We start from the raw sequence: 18,042 nt of genomic DNA on the forward strand, positions 1-18,042 counted from the left end.
CTCTGTACAATACTTAAAATTGAATATGTTGCAACCTAGCCGATGGTGTACTAGTGATGGGTCTGACGACACTGAAACCTCGGCGCATGCGCCGAGCAAACAAGGTGAAGCCCCGTGTCGGTGCGCGTATCTCTTTAAGGAAAACCACGTGACCGATACAGTTCCTGTGTCGCTTGATTGTGAACGCGCCAAATTGTATTTATAAACAGAAAATGTATCGACACATTTGTGGGTTTTGTTGGATGGAGATAGTTTGTGTTGTTTGCTTTACATTGGTTTTTGGCTTGTCATCTAAAACTATGGATCAATCAAGGAAGAGGAAGTTTTCACCCGTGTGGGATCATTTTGATCTTATCACTGAGAATAAGGTAAATTATTATTCCTTTCTTGTTTCCACCATTGATCATTCTTCTCTTGGTTATTCTAATTTCTTTCTGAAGAATATTTTAATTAGTTTACATGGATTAACTTTTATTTCTATTGTAGGTGAAATGTAGGATTTGCTCCCAGGTGCTGTCTTACTCTAACCGGAGCACTTCCACAATGCTGAGGCATTACCGTGCCCGGCATGAGATGGAAGAACGAGCTAATACTCCCGTGATTAGCCCTGGTGCTTCCAGAAAGCAGGCGATTGATGAGGCTGTAATGAACATGATCATTACAGACTGTCAGCCGCTTAGCCTTGTGGAAAACAAAGGGGTTCCGAGAGCTGGTCCAACTCCTTGAGCCCTCATATGTTCTGCCATGCAGAAAGGTACGTGAAACTAACTGTTATACATGTTAACAAAGTATATGCATGTTATTTGATATCAATCATTAAGCTACTCCACTTGTGTTATTAATTTTAGGCTATCAAGACCATGATTAGCCAGAGGTATGAGGAGAAAAAGGAGCAAATTAAAAAAGAACTGAAGAGTGCAGCTGCAGTCAGCCTAACAGCTGACATGTGGACATCCATGAACATGGAGGCTTACCTGGCTGTGACCTGTCACTATGTCAACAGTGAGAACCATACACTGTGTACATCAATGTTGGGAGTGGAACACTTCCCTCAGCAGCACACTGCTGAAAATATGGCCCAAGTAAAGAAAAACTTAATGCAGGAGTGGGCCATAGCAGAGAAAGTTACATGTCTTGTCACAGATGCGGCTGCAAACATGGTTGCATGTGTCAAAAAGCTCCAAATCAGGCACACGATTTGCATAGCGCATTCTTTGAATTTAACAGTTCGAAAATCATGTGACCAAATTGAGACGCTCACTGAAATCCGAAATAAAACAAAGCACATTGTAACATACTTTAGAACCAGTACTACAGCCAAAGAGAAGCTGGCACAAGTCCAGCTACAGATGGGAGGACCAGTGAAGAAATTAATCAATGAGGTGTCAACTAGATGGAACAGCACATATTTAATGCTGGAACGCATGGCGGAACAGAAGGAGTCGGTGTTGGTATCACTAGCTCCTTTAAAAAGTGATATACCTCAGCTCACTACAAATGATTATAAAATCATAGAGGAGACACTCCGTGTGCTTGCTCCATTTAATCAAGCGACAGTGGAGCTGTCTGAGGAAAAAAGAGTGTCGGGATCAAAGGTAATCCCAATGCTCAAAATGTTGCACCTCTCACTGCAACGCAATGCATTAAATGTAACCACGGAAACCGCAATTAATCTTGTGGAAAACCTAAAAAGAAGACTGCTAGAAACTCTGTGCAACCTGGAGTCATTGAGTGTAATGACAATGCCAACACTGCTGGACCCTCGGTTCAAGACCATGGCATTCTTAAGTGCGTCAAAAGCCAATGATGCAGTGAAAAGACTAAAATCAGAGTGTGCAGCAGTAATGAGAAACGCTATACCAACACAAATGGAAGATGCCCAAGCTGGACCTTCAACTCAACCATCTGATTCCAATCCAGGTATGTATGATTCTTAATTTTGTTCATTTGTATTTTAATGTTCATGCAAATCATTCCATGTGAATACTATGAATTAGTAACACAGATGCATTTTATTATTTCCTCAGATGACAACCTGTGGCACCAGCTGGACATAGAAGTCAAGGAGAGCAAGGCCAATTCAAATGTCACCACCGATGCCATTATCGAGGTACAAAGATACATATCCGAAGAGAACACACCAAGATCACAGGATCCACTACAATACTGGAAATCGCAAAGACTAAATTATCCTACGTTGTACAAACTTGCAATGACATTTTTATGTACGCCGTCATCATCAGTGCCCTGTGAAAGGGTGTTCTCAAAAGCAGGAGAAATGGTTTGTAAGCGGCGCAATCGCCTTGGCCCAAAGATGTTAACGCAGCTGATGTTTCTAAATAAAAATGTGTGAAAGAACCTTGTTCAGTCTGTTTCCAGTCTTTATTGAAGTTGCCTGCAATTACTTTTTAAATCCAGCAGATGTCGCCATTCAGTGATACAGCAAAACAGTTTCAACATAGTGTCGACACAGTTTGGGAAATGTGCCATACACCCAATGGGGCCTCATCTGCCCATCACTAATTTGGACACATTGCCAAACTGTATTGATGCTGCGTTAATACTGTCTCACTGAATACTGACACCTGCTGGACCTTTACAGACACTACAGGCAGCTTATTGGACAGATTAAACTGATTTGATGTATTATTTCACATATATGTTTACATTGAAAATATCTTTGATATTTTTAGAAGCAGTCAATAAATTATGTCAACATATAACATCAAATTTTAGGGGGAAAATGTGAATTAGGATGCTGGTGGACTAGGATTTTAAGTCATCATTTTAAACAATGACTACAGTAAAAACAGTAAATAAACTAAGAGACTATTTGTAATTACCTAATTCATATAAGTTGAGTGATAGCTGAGAGGAAAAAAACAAAGAGAAAATTTAAATAAAAAATGCAATGCTGAAATGTTCATATTCCTTTAAGGCTGCTCCAAAATTCTTGATAATTTTAATGATAAACCAATACAGTGTTTTGCTCTATGGCAGGGGTGTCCAACTGGTTCTAGAAAGGGCTGCTGGCTGCATGTGTGGCTGGATGTGTGGCTGCATGTGGTGCTGCACGGTCCTTTCTGGAACCAATCATCTCCAGTTATCTCATCAAGTGAGTCCAATCTGAACATGATGACTTGATGATGTAACTGGAGTCTGGTTGGAAAGAAAACCTGCTGCCACACGGTGCTTTCTGGAACCACTTTGACACCGCTGCTCTAAGAGCTCCATGCATACACTGATGCATCAATGTTGCTTCATCCATCACTAGTTTGGTTCTACATCATGATTGTTTCCAAGTTGTTGATTCTTCACAAAGAAGTACAATTTTATATCTTTATGTTTGATGCCTGAAATGTGGAAAAAGGTTGAAAAGTTCCACAGGGGGAAATAATTATGCAAATATTTAAATATATAATAAATATCTTAAAATAAATAATAAAAGACTAGGATTCATTGTTGTACTAAGTAAATCAGGACAGTGAAGCAAAGTTTCAAACCGACTGGTTTCACATGGCTCTGAGGGACAAATAGATGCAGGAGAGGTGCTTTTATTTTAAAATGTTGTTAAAAGACCATAATCGTACAAATTTCTTTGGGTTTCATCTATAATTTCTAATTTAAAAATGCTTTATGGACCCTAAAAAGGAAATGAAATGTTGGAAAGGCCTTTGGAAAGGCCTATGACTTAAAACAAAGCTGTTAAAATTAGAGCTGCGCCGATGCCATTTTTTGGCCCCGATAACCTGGCTGTGCAGTATCAGCTGATAGCGATATCATCTGTTTGAAATTGATGTGTGTGTGTATATGAAGAACTGCATACTATTTGGATGTAAAATAATTGCCATCATGGCTTTGTCAAGCTGCTGCCTACCTTTGTAAAGCAGGAAAAAGACGAATACAACGTGAATCCAGTAGAACTTTTTATTGCCTACCTGGAATGGGTGACAATAGTTGAATAAACTTTAGCTCTCAAAATGGTATCGGCGTCCTTTTTTTTGGTACTCACCAATACCGATACCTACAGTATAGTGCCGGATCGGGGACTATTCAATGCAAAAAGTTTAATATTTCAAAATAGAAAAACCCATTAAAAACATAGTTTAAACAAGCCTGGTGCAATATTGATTTTTCTGGTAATTTTGCATAATGTGTCTTTATGTGACTGAATGCCTCAGGAGGGTAGGCCTCTATGGGTTTCTACATTTTCCCGCTCTTCTGTCAGGTTCCTCTATCAATGGCTAAATTAGCCTCCAATGTTCACAAAACTGAGGGGGAAGGGAGTCTGGTTTGGCTCATTAAAATCTCCCTGCATTAGGAAGGCAAAGTCAGGGGGGGTGTTTACATGTATGGTTAATACAACTATTCTTTATCTGTGCACTTTCCTTAAAATGCCATCAGAAAGCTTATAATGTTAAGTGTGTCTCAGCCTACCCCCCTTCAGTTTTCACCATATTGGATCAGTCCATTTGCTGCACATGTTCACTTTGATTTCAAAAAAGCGCCTAGTACCAAATCTAGCATCTTTTTTCTGCTACTGGAGACTTTGGAGACAACATCTAAAAGCAGCGAACTCTGCTCTCCAGAGCGAGTAGATTGGTAACCCCGCCTCCTGCTCTGCTCTATCTTGTCTGCTGTCATGATTCATGCAGCTATTATTTCATCCAAATCAAAAATGGAGAACAGATAAGCAGATCATGGCTTGTCTACAGTGAAAAGAAGGACTGGGTTATTTACTTTGGCCTTTTTGGAAACACAGGAAGGAGCAATCAGCTAAGTGAGCTTAGTGCTTGGAAAAAATCTTTCATTCCTTTTGAGACAGAATGAAAAGTCAGCTGAGTACAAAACAGAGAGGAAAACAAGAAGAAAAGAAACAAGAAGAGAGGGACACAACCTAGAACAAATAATGGATGTCTATTCTATTAACATTTCTCTATCTGTAGAATGGGTCTGTTTTATGTTTTGTCTTCTCCTGGGACCCCAAATTTCCTAAATCTGCCCCTGGGCTAAGTTCATGTATTTCACCTAAAATAATTATAATCTTTATGAATAAAAACTGGTTTATGTTATTTTTTAAAGGTCCTTCTGGCTTGTGTGTGAGCTTTGCCGCATTTGAAGGTAATCTCAGCTTGTTCTGACTTTAAACTCTCCAGCTGCTTCTCCAAACGCTCCGAGGTGTCCAAGGTTTGCTCGAAATCCCATAGCAGCTCCCTGTTTCCTAGGAGACCACGCCTCTCCTTCAGCCTCTGGTTGTCTCTCTGTAGGTGGTTTCGTGCCTGCTTGGTTTGGATCAGGAGGACCCTCTTCTCGGCCACCATGGCCTCTACCTCTGCCTGCTGTTCTCGCTTGGCTTGGACCTCCATCTGGCTCCAGTACAGCTTCTCTTTTATGTTCGACAGGACCTAAAAACAGCAGACTTACGCTGGTTAAATGTTTTAAATGTTGAACCAATGCATGCAGCTCACCTCCAAGCAGCTGGCGATCTTCTTCTGCAGCTTCAGGGATTCTTCCCATTCCTTTTCAGCCTGTTTCCTCTGCTCCAGCATCTTGGCCTGCAGCTGCTCAAACTGGATCTGCAGGGAATCCTCCCCACGCTCCCGCCCCTCGTGGAGCTCAGCCTCCAGCCTGCAGATCCTGGATCTCAGCTTGAAGTGCTTCCTACGGAGCTTTGTTAGTTCATTCTCCCGGAGCCGCTCCCTTTGCAGGACTGACCGCACCTTGGAAAGGGACAGATCTTTCCCCAGGCGACGGCTCAGCGTTTTCACAGCAACATCCTGCTTTAGAGCCATGAACGCCTCCCATTCTTCTTCAACCTGAAAACACATAAGAAATATTTAATTTGAATAAAATAATTTTTAATTAAAGAGTATCAATTTGGGTAGCAAAACTGTCTTTGTGTTTGTCTCCCTTCATCCACCAGGAGGCGCCTGGTTCTGGTCCGCCTCCTCACACACTTGCTGATGGTTTCCTCATTAAACATAGTGTTCTTAAGCTGCTGACTGCCACTATTTCGACGCCAAAGTGTTTGCCAGTTTAGGGTAGTCTAGTCAAGCTGAGTTTTTGTCAACCTGAGTTTAACTTTGTTTTGTCTTTGCCTCTCGGCAGGAAGTCGTCCTGCTAACTGGATTTCTCGGACCTTCACACCCTGGAAGGATCAAGTGAGCTTCAAACTGAGCTAGGGTTCAAACAGGAGGTTTGAGTTTCACACTGAGAAAGGGATTATTCCAAAACCTCTTCTCCAAGTTACACGAGTCAAATTCCCCACTGAGCCTGAACTAACCGCTGTGTCTTCCCCTCACTTTACAGTTCCAGTTGAGCAGTGTTCAGAGCAACACTTCTTCCCCTGTTTTACCACTTCAATAAAACCCGTTAAACCTTTTCCATGGTCTCTCTGTTCGGTTATCTGCATTTTTGGGTCAGTACTTTGTAACATCATGATACAGAGTGGCAGTCTGTGGGAGTGGGGCTCGAACTAACCAATAGGCTGCCACTACCATAAGTATAACTAAAGCAACATTTATTAAGAACTGTGGGTGCACTGATATGAAAATCTTACTGTCATGACTGGTAGCCGATATTTTGCAATACTGCATCACATATACATGATTAACCTTTTGACACCATTGACACACCGACCACACGCTGACATTGCGGGCGTTTCTCAATTCACGAGAACGCGAGTACGTACTCGCGTTCTTGGCGAGAACGCAGGAAGAGCGGACTTGACGAGAACGCGAGCACGCAAGCACGTATGTGTATTGGAGCAGAAGCGTACTTGTGACGTCATCACATGCAACGTTCTTTAGCATTTCTTTAACAGTCAAAACTATTTATTCCCTACACAAAACATGTTGAAAACAATATTTTTAATTTCTAAAGCTTATAAAACAAAAAAATTTACCGAACCGCAAAAAACCGCCATCAGAACGAGCGGTAGTTCACACAAAACTAGACCGAGAGAAGTGCACTACAGACGGGGTAAATTTAGCCCTGGCTGCGGTTACCCTCGGAGGTCTGCTGGTCACTCTGGTCCGCTCAATGCCTGACTTTTTTTTTTTATTTCGCACTAACTCTGTAAACAGGCCACACAGAGAGGCTTAAATGTATAATGTTATTGCCTCAAACGATTTCAAAACGTACTTTTGAAGAACAACAGCAGCAGAAAAGGGAATGTTTAACTTAACACTGTGAGCGCTGTCTGGAATCAAGCTGCGGCCGCGGTGCATTCTGGGGAAGCGGTCAGTCTGAAGAACGCACAAGTCTGCTCTGATGCATGCTCGATAAAGAGAGCGGGGCGAGAACAACTTCCGGGGATTTTAGGCGTTCTCGATCTGGCGTTCTTGAGGATTGGAACGGTACTCGGGCTGAGGCTGATGACGTATCACGAGCACACGAGAACGCTCAAGAACGCATATTGAGAAACGGCCTGTATCTCTGCTTCAGATGAATACCCACAATCCTTTGCTATTTCGCTGTCATATAAAAAGAAAAAGAGCACATTACCAGCCGCTCCCCTTTCTGAAATAAAACCAAAACTGAATAAAAAAGCATCTGTCCTTAATATCGGCCCAGTTTTACTTATCGGACCGAAACTGGTGTTAATGTTGACAAATCATCCATCCCTAAGTAAACACTCAGATTTATACAGCCTCTCTTTCAAATTATCTAAATTAATCCGATGTGAACTAGAGGTAGATATGCACGCATTTTTTTCTTTTCTTATATCGGTATCTGTGGATACATGCATGCATTCACCGATAGAGTACATTAGTGCATTCAGCAGCCATGCCTTGATACCGTACAGTGCACGCACTGCCGCTTCATTTTGTTAGATTTAGTCTAAGAATTTATTAGCCATTTAAATTCAACAATGCACAACTTTTGGTAACATCTCATTTTTATTAAATAAGTTGAAGAAGAGGAAGCAATATCAGCCGAAACAAATGAGCTGAAAAAAATTGGTGGTACATGTTGCTGAGCGCTTAATCATTTCCAGGTGGGCTCCGCTCTGATTTAAAAGGTTTAGAGCCTCCACAAAACCAACTTTTAAAGGAAGTCCAACTGCAGGAAACGGTATTCCAATAAATTAAAGTACAATTTTTATTAAATCATTAACTACCACATTCAACGTGTATTTTTTTATTGTTTATTTAGCTGTATAACAGAATTAAAAATTGCCTCCAAGCATTTTTTTAACAACCTCTGAAATTAATTCAGTGTATATCAACCAGCCTCTTTGCCATTACACTGAGGGCCCTAAGGGCCACACCAAGTCAGACTGGTGTCAAAATGATCAGCATCAGCCTACAGCGCAAAAACTATCCAGAAATAAAAGAAATGGAACTTTATTGATCTCACAATTGAGAAATTAAGTCTCTGCATTTGACACATCCCCTTTGGGGAGCAGCGAGCTGCCACTGTGCGGTGCCCAGGGAGCAGTGTGGGGTTAAGGGTCTTGCTCAGGACCCAGAGTGCAGGCTGTGGGGGTCGAACCGGCTACCTGCAACCTTCACTGCTCTAACGACTAAGCCAACACTCCCCGAATAAGTCAACATTTGTGTATTTACCCTTAATTTGAGTAGGTAAATAAGATGATTTGCCAATGAAATGAGTATTTTTACTCTTAAAATAAGATAATTACATAATATGTACTAGAAATAAGTCAATGCAATTGTTTTTTTCTTATTTTAAATGTAAATTGTCTTGTCCCATCTCACTTACCTCCTCAATTAAAAAACAAATGCACTTATTTTAAGAAAAACTGACATAATTCAGGATGTTTTTTGCAGTGTATGAACCCTTTATCTCAGAGAATAGACTCTAAATACGTCTGTTAGTCTATAAATCTGTGAATGGCTTAGCACCTAAATACATCACAGACTTGCTATCAGTGTATCAACCCTCCAGACCACTCAGGTCTTCAACTGAAACATCATTAGTTCAACTTTTTTATTTTCTTTAGTCCAACTGTTTTTAATGTTCTTTCTTGTTTCTGCATGTTTTTTTTTTCCTTCTTGCTTTGATTCTGTTTTATTTTCCTATATTTTAATCAAGTAAAGCAATTTGCATTGCTTTGTACTGAAATGTGCTATACAAATAAATTTGCCTTGCCTTGCCTTGCCGTTATCAGTCAATCTTTATCAGTCAAACTCCTGCTCCTTCGTTACCTCCTGCTTTATTTCAGCATATAATTACCTCATGCAAAAAAAAAGCTTAACATTAGAAAACATATTCCCTAATTTATTATATAAAAAAGTCCAAATCTGTGTAGGTTAAAGGCTAATATTCACCTGTCACATGCTTTAAAATCTGAAACAACTATCAGAGCTGCTTGTTTGCATTAAAATTCTGCAGAGTTAGACCAACAAGGAACTCCTTTGTAGTTGCTGCCGTCCTCCATTGCCTCCCTGACACCTGCAGGACACCGAGGAGAACCGCTCGGATTTCTCAACTACAGCTTAGAAACGGATCTCGGCAACTCTGCTGAGGAGCTGGAAAGAAGTGCAAAGTTTTTAAAAATAGATGAGAATTTCATTTCAGTAGCATTATTACACTTATCACTTATAAAAGATAAAAAATATTCAAACTAGAGACCACTTTCATTTCATTCTAACCCTGGTATGTGCTGCTTTCTTTAAAAAACTTTTCTATTCCAATGTTTTGTCAGTGTCTCCTTTCTATCTCCTCTTTCTTTCATCTTTTCTCTTTTTTTTTTCTTTCTCCCTTTTTCTTCTTCTGTTTTTCTGCTCTATTTACATTGCAGTGTCCATATAAACTGTAAAGCTCCCTGCATAATTATAATAAAGCAATTTATATGCATGAAACAACATACTGCTCCACTTGTGAAAGTAAAATCTGTTGGGCTCTTTTTGGCATCAAGACAATTATTCTTATTGCAACATTGCCAAACAGGACATTTCACAACATATGGTGCTGAATAAGTGTGACTTTTCAGAAAAACAGAAAATTGTTTGAAAATCCACGGTTCGGTTCAAATCACCGTTTCGTGGTCATCGGTTTTCGGTTCGGTTCGATTCGGTATATGTTGATTGTTACACCGAAATCCCATAAAAATTTATGAAATTAATGAAAAAATCCCCCCAAAAATAATGGATTGTAATTATTTTAAATGATCCGCGGAAACCCTGGATCATTTCCGCATGTTTTGCTGCTTTGAATTTAACCATCTGGCGCATGCTCTCTACGATCTCCAAGGAACTCAGAGCAGAGCGGACGGGAGCCACAGTGGAGGCTGTAGGCTTTGTTTTGTGCAGGCGGTCTGGAGCTCAGCGGGGCGGAGCGCTGATGGAGTATGTGGGATTTCGGGGTTAGCATGACATGTTGGTCGTGTTGCTGTTAGCATAAACAAAACGTGTTCCACAATGCTTGCACACTGTTGCACTTTTATCCACAACTTTCTTTCCGCCGTCATCGTAGGTCACTCTAAATGCAAAGTGGTCCCATACAGCAGACCTATAAAGTGCTGCTGGCGCTTCTTCCAACTCCAGTTCTTTCCCACTTGCTATTCCGACACAATTCTCCACAACAACAGATTTTTTTTCTGCTACACCCGGCTACGCTGCTTCGCTTCTTCTTCTTCTTGTTTACTACTGGCGGTTGGCTTTGGTCGCAGTACCGCCACCTTCTGCTCTGGAGTGTAAACCCTTCGCCTATGAGAAAAAGGAGCAGCGCATGAACCGAACGAAACACACGCGAATCGAACCGAGACAGTCGAACCTGTCATGATAGAAAAGAACGACTCAGGATCAGAGCAACCACGGAGACAGACAGTTAGTTTTAACTGGTTTATTGTAAAGTGCTGGTAGACAGGTGATGACTGGTTTGGTATCTTCTGGCCTGCTTGGAGGGCGAAGGAGGTGGTCAGAAACAGCCTGTGGCAGTAAGAATGTGGAGAGCTCAAAACTCACAGAGTGGGAGGCTTGCCCGGAGCCAGGGGGGTGAAGTCTGTGGTCCGGTGCAATCCAGCAGTTCCCTCAGTCTCTCTTGTGCAGATGGTTTTTGAGGGTGGACAGGCAGGCGATCAGAGGAGTCCAGCTCCCTGGCTTGTGATTTCTCTGGCTTGGGTTTCAGGTTCTAAGGAGGAAAAGACAGAGACAAAATATCAGGTCTGGTTCGGATGAAACTCGGAAAGTTTTGTTGGGTCATGTACCACGCTGGAAGCGAGAAAGAACTGACGCCCTCCTCCTGGTCTCTGCTCCTTAAGAAGGGCTGAAATCAGCAGTGATGAGGAGCACCTGCCAGTCCACCCTGCAGAGAAGAGAGAGAGAGAGAGACAACCCATCCCTGAACCCAGGCCTGGAGCATGACAGCACCCCCCCTCTAACGGACGCCCCCTGGCGGCCGTCCAGTGGAGGAGGCCTCGAAGGCTGAGATGAGGCCGGGATCCAAAATGAACGAACGAGGAACCCAGGACCGCTCCTCAGGGCCGTACCCCGCCCAATCCACCAGAAACTGGAAGCCGCGGCCACGACGCCTAGAAGCCACTATGCGTCGAACCGTGAAGGCAGGGTGACCATCCACAATCCGGGCGGGTGGAGGGGGTCTGGAAGGAGGGCATAACGGGCTAGAGGTGACAGGTCTAATTTGAGACACATGAAAAGTAGGGTGTACACGAAGGTGAGGCGGAAGCCTGAGCCGGACTGCTGTAGGACTGATGATGCGGGCGATCTTAAAAGGACCGAGGAACTTAGGGGCCAGTTTCTTTGACACAGCCTTTAGGGGAAAATTCCTAGAAGACAACCACACCTCTTGTCCAGGGAAATAGATAGGCGCCGGGATGCGTTTGCGGTCAGCAAACTTCTTGTTTCGAATGGAGGTACATTAAAGGGCGGCTTTGGTCTGATCCCAGACTTTGCGGCACTGCTGAAGGTATGACCTGACGGATGGAAAGGTTGGATCAGGGAAGGAAGAGGGAAGGAGTGTGGGCTGATAACCTAGGGATGCCTCAGAGGGGGACAATCCAGTGGCTGCTGAAATGTGCGAGTTATGTGAGTACTCCACCCATGCAAGGAGCTGACTCCAGGAGGAGGGGTTGTGGGAGCAGACACAACGGAGGGTGTTCTCCAACTCTTGATTCAGCCTTTCGCACTGACCATTAGACTGGGGATGGAATCCAGATGTAAGTGAGACCTTAGCCCCCAGGCACTGACAGAAACGACGCCAAACTTGGGAAACAAACTGTGGGCCACCGTCAGACACAATTTCCGTCGGCAAGCCATGGAGTCTAAACACATGGTCGAACAAAAGTCTGGCAGTCTGGTGAGCAGATGGAAGTATGTTCAGTGGTATCAGATGGCATGCCTTGGAGAACCTGTCGATGACGGTGAGGATGACCGTCTTGTGATTGGATGGGGGTAGACCAGTGACGAAATCCAGGGCTATGTGTGACCACGGACGACTAGGTGTGGGTAGCGGTTGGAGGAGGCCAGAAGGTGGTCTGCTGGAACATTTGTTGCGGGCACAGACAGGACAGGCAGAAACAAACTCAAAAACATCCCTGTTTAGGGACGGCCACCAGAAATATCGTCTGATGAAGGCAATGGTGCGACTGGAGCCAGGGTGACCAGAGAACCTAGATGAATGCCCCCAGCGGATTACCTGGGAACGGACAGCAGAAGGGACATAGAGTCGGCGGGGAGGGCCGCCTCCAGGATCAGGTTCATTCTCCAGCGCCCGTTGAATCTGTTTCTCCAATCCCCAGGCGATCGCCCCAATGACGCAGGATTTGGGGATGATGGTCTCTGGATCAGTGGAATCAGGGGCGGCAGGAAACAGTCGGGACAGTGCGTCTGGTTTAACGTTTTTGGAGCCAGGGCGGTAGGTGATGGTAAAATGGAAACGTGAAAGAAAAAGTGCCCAACGGCTCTGACGAGAGTTCAGGCGTTTAGCAGACTGGATGTAGGAAAGGTTCTTATGATCTGTCCAGATAATAATTGGCAACTCTGTCCCCTCCAACCAGTGGCGCCACTCCTCCAGAGCCAGTTTAATGGCCAGCAGCTTACGATCTCCCACATCGTAGTTTTTCTCGGCTGGAGTGAAACGCCTAGAAAAGAAAGCACAGGGATGGAGCTTGCCATCAGAGACAGACATCTGGGACAGGATGGCCCCGACCCCGGTATCCGAGGCATCGACCTCCATGGTGAACTGGGCCAAAGGATCAGGGTAAACCAGGATGGGGGCTTTTGTGAACCTCTCCTTGAGGAAACGAAAAGCCTGATCGGCTCCAGGAGACCAAGTAAAGATTGTCTTGGTGGAAGTGAGGGCTGAGAGGGGCGAGGCAATGACACTATAGTCCTTGATAAACACTCTGTAGAAATTGGCAAACCCAAGGAAGCGTTGGAGGTCCTTTCGGGTCCTGGGTGTGGGCCAGTCGACCACAGCTTTGACTTTGGCTGGATCCGTCTTCACCTGTCCACCCTCAAAGATGAAGCCGAGGAAACTTATGGACTCACGGTGGAACTCACATTTTTCTGCCTTGACAAATAAACGGTTCTCTAGGAGCCGCTGGAGGACCTGGCGGACGTGCTGCCGATGTTGTTTGGGGTCTCTAGAGAAAATGAGGATGTCGTCTATGTAGACAAACACAAAATGATTAATGAAGTCTCTGAGTACATAATTTATGAGGGCTTGGAAGACAGCTGGGGCATTAGTTAGGCCGAAAGGCATGACCAGATACTCGAAGTGGCCTATCGGTGTCTTGAAAGCCGTCTTCCACTCATCTCCCTCCCTGATACGGACCAGATGATAAGCGTTGCGGAGGTCCAGTTTGGTGAAGATTGTGGCTCCACGTACTGTATCAAAGGCTGAAGCCAGAAGGGGTAAGGAATATTTGTTTTTGATAGTTATCTGATTGAGGCCTCTGTAATCTATGCAGGGACGTAGTGTTTTATCTTTCTTTTGGACAAAGAAAAAACCTGCCCCAACAGGGGAAGATGATGGACGAATAATGCCCGCTTTCAGTGACTCTGCTATATATCTCTCCATAGCTCCCTGTTCAGAATGAGACAGTTTATAAAGACGGGCTGACGGCAGGGGAGCCCCTGGGAGGAGATCGATTGAACAATCGTAGGGACGATGAGGGGGGAGGCTTAGAGCTAGATCCTTGCTAAACACACGCCGGAGGTAAAGATAATCAGATGGAACTTGGGACAGATCAGGAGGAACCTCTGGGGAAACAGGGTCTATTGAAGAACGGGGAAGGGCTGACTGCAGACACGAAGCCAGACAACTGGTGCTCCATGTTTCAATTCGTGACTCCCTCCAATTAATTAGAGGGTTATGGGCTGCCAACCACGAATAGCCCAAAACAACAGGAGAGTGTTTGGTGGGAAATACAAAAAAAGAGAGGTCTTCATGATGATTACCAGAAGAAATGAATTTAAGGGGAAGTGTCTGATGGGTAATGGTGACTAGGGGGCTGCCGTCCAAAGCAACTACTGAGACTGGAGATGGTAACAAACGAACAGGTATGTGAAGTCTGTTAACCAAGGCTGGATCAATAAGATTCTGCTCTGAGCCTGAATCTATGAGGGCTGAGACCGGATGTTGTGACTCTTGGAAACAAATAACAGATTGTAAAAGAAACCAGGGAGCGGGGGTCTCAGAACACGCGCCCGCCAGTATCCCCTGGACTACTGGCGGGCTGGATCTTTTGGGCGGACGGGACAGTCAAAACGAAAATGCCCAGAGGTGCCACAGTAGAGGCACTGTTTAGCCCTCATACGCCTGTCTCTTTCTTCCGGGGACAGGTGAGCCCTGCCTAGTTGCACGGGTTCGTCCAACGGTTGGCTCTCTGGGAGAGCCGAACGGTAACTAGGAGGCGTGACCGAGGAGGGAGGGGCGAGGCGTCGAGCTGGAAGAGGGTCCTGTCCCCGTCTCTCACGGGCTCTTTCACGGAGCCGATCGTCCACCCGAATGGCTAGACCGATCAGTTCCTCTAGGTCTGATGGTTTGTCTCGGGTGGCTAATTCATCTTTTAATTTTTCGGTGAGTCCATTAAGAAACGCCGCTTTAAGAGCTAGGGCGTTCCAACCTGTCTGAGAAGCCAGGGTCCGGAACTCGACCGCAAAGTCGGCTACCGAGCGGCCTCCCTGTTTCAGAGACCACAGTCTCTTAGCAGCCTCCTCCTCGCTTAACGAGGAGGAGAACGTTCTTTTGAACCGAGCGAGGAAGTCAGCATAACTAAGACTGAGGATGCTCGTTTCATCAATAAATGACTCCGCCCAACTCAAGGCTCTATCTCTGAGGAGACAGACAACATAGGAAATCCTCCCAGCGTCATCTGGAAAAGACTGGGGGGAACGACAGAAGACTAAGGAGCACTGCAATAAGAAACCCCTGGACTTACTCAGTCACCAAAGAAAGGTTCTGGAGAAGGCGCGGACACCCCGACACCAGAGGTCGAAGGCGGCGCGATATCAGCGGGAGGTTGGACAGCTGGGGGAGAAGGAGAGGTAGGTTGATTCATGCTTAATTGTCCTCTTAGGTCCTGAATCTTGTGAGTCAGTAAAATCATGGCTTGACAAAGTTGTGCCTGCTGTTGGCTCATAGATTGTAATAGAGCCTCATGCTGTCCTAGCAATAACCCCTGGTGGGAAACTGCGCTCCGAAGTTGCGCCCCTGAGTCAGGCTGGTCAGTTCTTTCTGTCATGATAGAAAAGAACGACTCAGGATCAGAGCAACCACGGAGACAGACAGTTAGTTTTAACTGGTTTATTGTAAAGTGCTGGTAGACAGGTGATGACTGGTTTGGTATCTTCTGGCCTGCTTGGAGGGCGAAGGAGGTGGTCAGAAACAGCCTGTGGCAGTAAGAATGTGGAGAGCTCAAAACTCACAGAGTGGGAGGCTTGCCCGGAGCCAGGGGGGTGAAGTCTGTGGTCCGGTGCAATCCAGCGGTTCCCTCAGTCTCTCTTGTGCAGATGGTTTTTGAGGGTGGACAGGCAGGCGATCAGAGGAGTCCAGCTCCCTGGCTTGTGATTTCTCTGGCTTGGATTTCAGGTTCTAAGGAGGAAAAGACAGAGACAAAATATCAGGTCTGGTTCGGATGAAACTCGGAAAGTTTTGTTGGGTCATGTACCACGCTGGAAGCGAGAAAGAACTGACGCCCTCCTCCTGGTCTCTGCTCCTTAAGAAGGGCTGAAATCAGCAGTGATGAGGAGCACCTGCCAGTCCACCCTGCAGAGAAGAGAGAGAGAGAGAGACAACCCATCCCTGAACCCAGGCCTGGAGCATGACAGCACCGAACGGTTCGGACGGTTTTCATAAATCGTCCCATCCCTAATATACATATGTACATTTACACACGGCAAAATCCTTCATCATCTTTGCCGTCGAGAGGCTGCAGCCATTTCCCGAATTCCTCGTTTTCCAGTCGCTTTTGTTGAAATTAGCATTTTCCCATTCTCAAGCTTCTTCTCCGCCTCAAGCTTCTTTGCGGCTTTACGATCAACCGTAAGCAGTTCCGCGCAAACACGCAGAACCAGTTACATCTGATATAATATATCTGACGAAACTGTTTTTATAAACTTTTTTTTTTTAAAGCTACAGTGTGTAATAATTACAGGGATATACAGTCAGAAATGTAATATATTATACATAACTATGTTATTTATCATAATCTATGAGCTCAGCCTCTTAACCTTAATATTTGCGTTGCCTTAGAATTCGTTATTTATAATTACATAGGAGCGGGTCTCGCAGCCATGGAGGCAGACATCTTTGCGCTACGGCAGCGCAGAGCCAACAAACTAGCGATTGCGAGATCGCCAAAACGTCAGAACGATGTAGAAGAAATAACGGGTATATTTATTATCTAAAGTCTACATGAAATCTATACCCTACACAGACTAATGAAATACTATCTGTAAAATTATCTATGTAAACAAACCTCATCACTTGAGAAGGTAGGTGATGCGGACGTCGTGGAAGACATTTTGTCCCGTAACGCTCGCCGTACTGTTGGGGGGGAGAAGCGGTGGAGGGGAGATGTTCATGTTGCTGCAGTCTGCAGTCTGACCGCTAGATGTCGCTAAAAGTTACACACTGTAGCTTTAATAAAGCATTTTAAATGCCAAGATAATCAAATTTAATTAATTTTAATGCCAATTAAGGCCTTAATTTCAAAAACAATAACTTAACAACTTTTAATGATTTTTAATGAACCTCAGAAACCCTGGAGTATCACTGCTGCCACCATCTGTATTAGAGGGCAAATAAAATGGTAGGGGTGGCCACAATGGTGGCCAATGATTGGCTAAGGGTGGCCATGGCCACCTCTGGCCCCCCATTTACACCAACCTTGTCCACCTTCTCTTGGGACTGTAACCTCAGCTCCTCCGCCTCCTGCTGGGCTGCCTGTGAAGCAGTGCTGAGCTGCAGCTTCAGCTCACACAGGATCTGGATGTTCTTCTCATACTCCTGTAGCTGCTCCTCCTCTGGCCTGCCTCTCTGAAGCCGGCCTCCATCAATGGGTTCGTTGTGGAAGTACTCTACCAGCCTCAGCTGCAGCTGCTTGTTTAGTTGGTGTGCCTCCTCTCTCTCTGCAGTAAGCTCCTGCAGGAGCTGCTGGAGGTCCTCATCCTGGACTGAAGCTGCAGCAGATGATTCTTCCTCCTCCTGTGCAGGACTCTCTCTCTTTGGGGTCTCAGGGTTTAATCTCAGTAATTCCTCCTCATTAGTCTCTAAAACACTCTGCTGTGGTTCAGAGATGCTTTTAATGCCACTGCTCTGCCCTAGCCCACAGGTGGCCCCTTCTTCTTTAATAAGTTTCCTGTTGTTAGAAAGTTCTTTTTTATGATCTGGAAATACCATTTCTACTGAGACGTTTTCTTTTTTAATTCTACTAACATTAAGTTCAGAAAATTCGTTTTCTTTCTCAATAAAAAAAAAAAAAAATCTGCTAAACTGCCTGGAACTACAGGTTAGTTCTGTGGATACTAACAGCATTCGTTTAGTTTCCGTTGTCCTGGAAACTGAGCTCAGCAGCCAATCAGAGGCGGCCTGGCGCATGCTCATGAATAT

General features: G+C 44.6%; 1 protein-coding gene and 1 long non-coding RNA gene across 2 annotated transcripts; one reads left to right on the plus strand and one right to left on the minus strand.

Moving 5' to 3' along the window:
* The first annotated feature begins 1,594 nt into the window (after positions 1-1,594).
* On the plus strand, positions 1,595-2,358 carry LOC119772166. Its single transcript, XR_005279225.1, has 2 exons — positions 1,595-1,920; positions 2,028-2,358. It is a non-coding gene; the product is annotated as an uncharacterized LOC119772166 (long non-coding RNA).
* A 2,615-nt stretch (positions 2,359-4,973) lies between these two features.
* ccdc96 (coiled-coil domain containing 96) lies at positions 4,974-17,832 on the minus strand. Its single transcript, XM_038268426.1, has 3 exons — positions 17,320-17,832; positions 5,469-5,816; positions 4,974-5,405 (listed from the first exon to the last, which is right to left on the minus strand). Exons 1-3 carry the CDS (start codon positions 17,830-17,832, stop codon positions 5,070-5,072), a joined length of 1,197 nt encoding a protein of 398 aa, XP_038124354.1. The 3' UTR covers positions 4,974-5,069.
* Positions 17,833-18,042: the final 210 nt, after the last annotated feature.

Source organism: Cyprinodon tularosa, unplaced genomic scaffold (assembly GCF_016077235.1).
Source record: "Cyprinodon tularosa strain WSP-4 unplaced genomic scaffold, ASM1607723v1 ctg70, whole genome shotgun sequence".
Lineage (NCBI taxonomy): Eukaryota > Metazoa > Chordata > Actinopteri > Cyprinodontiformes > Cyprinodontidae > Cyprinodon > Cyprinodon tularosa.

Bases quoted from the DNA above. Each gene is read 5' to 3' on its own strand.
- ccdc96 (XM_038268426.1), bottom strand. From the start codon at position 17,832: ATGGTATTTCCAGATCATAAAAAAGAACTTTCTAACAACAGGAAACTT. The intron at 5,817-17,319 runs GTTGGTGTAAAT...ATGTGTTTTCAG, and splicing joins CCCAAGAGAAGGTGGACAAG to GTTGAAGAAGAATGGGAGGC. The intron at 5,406-5,468 runs GTGAGCTGCATG...TGCTGTTTTTAG, and splicing joins AGATCGCCAGCTGCTTGGAG to GTCCTGTCGAACATAAAAGA.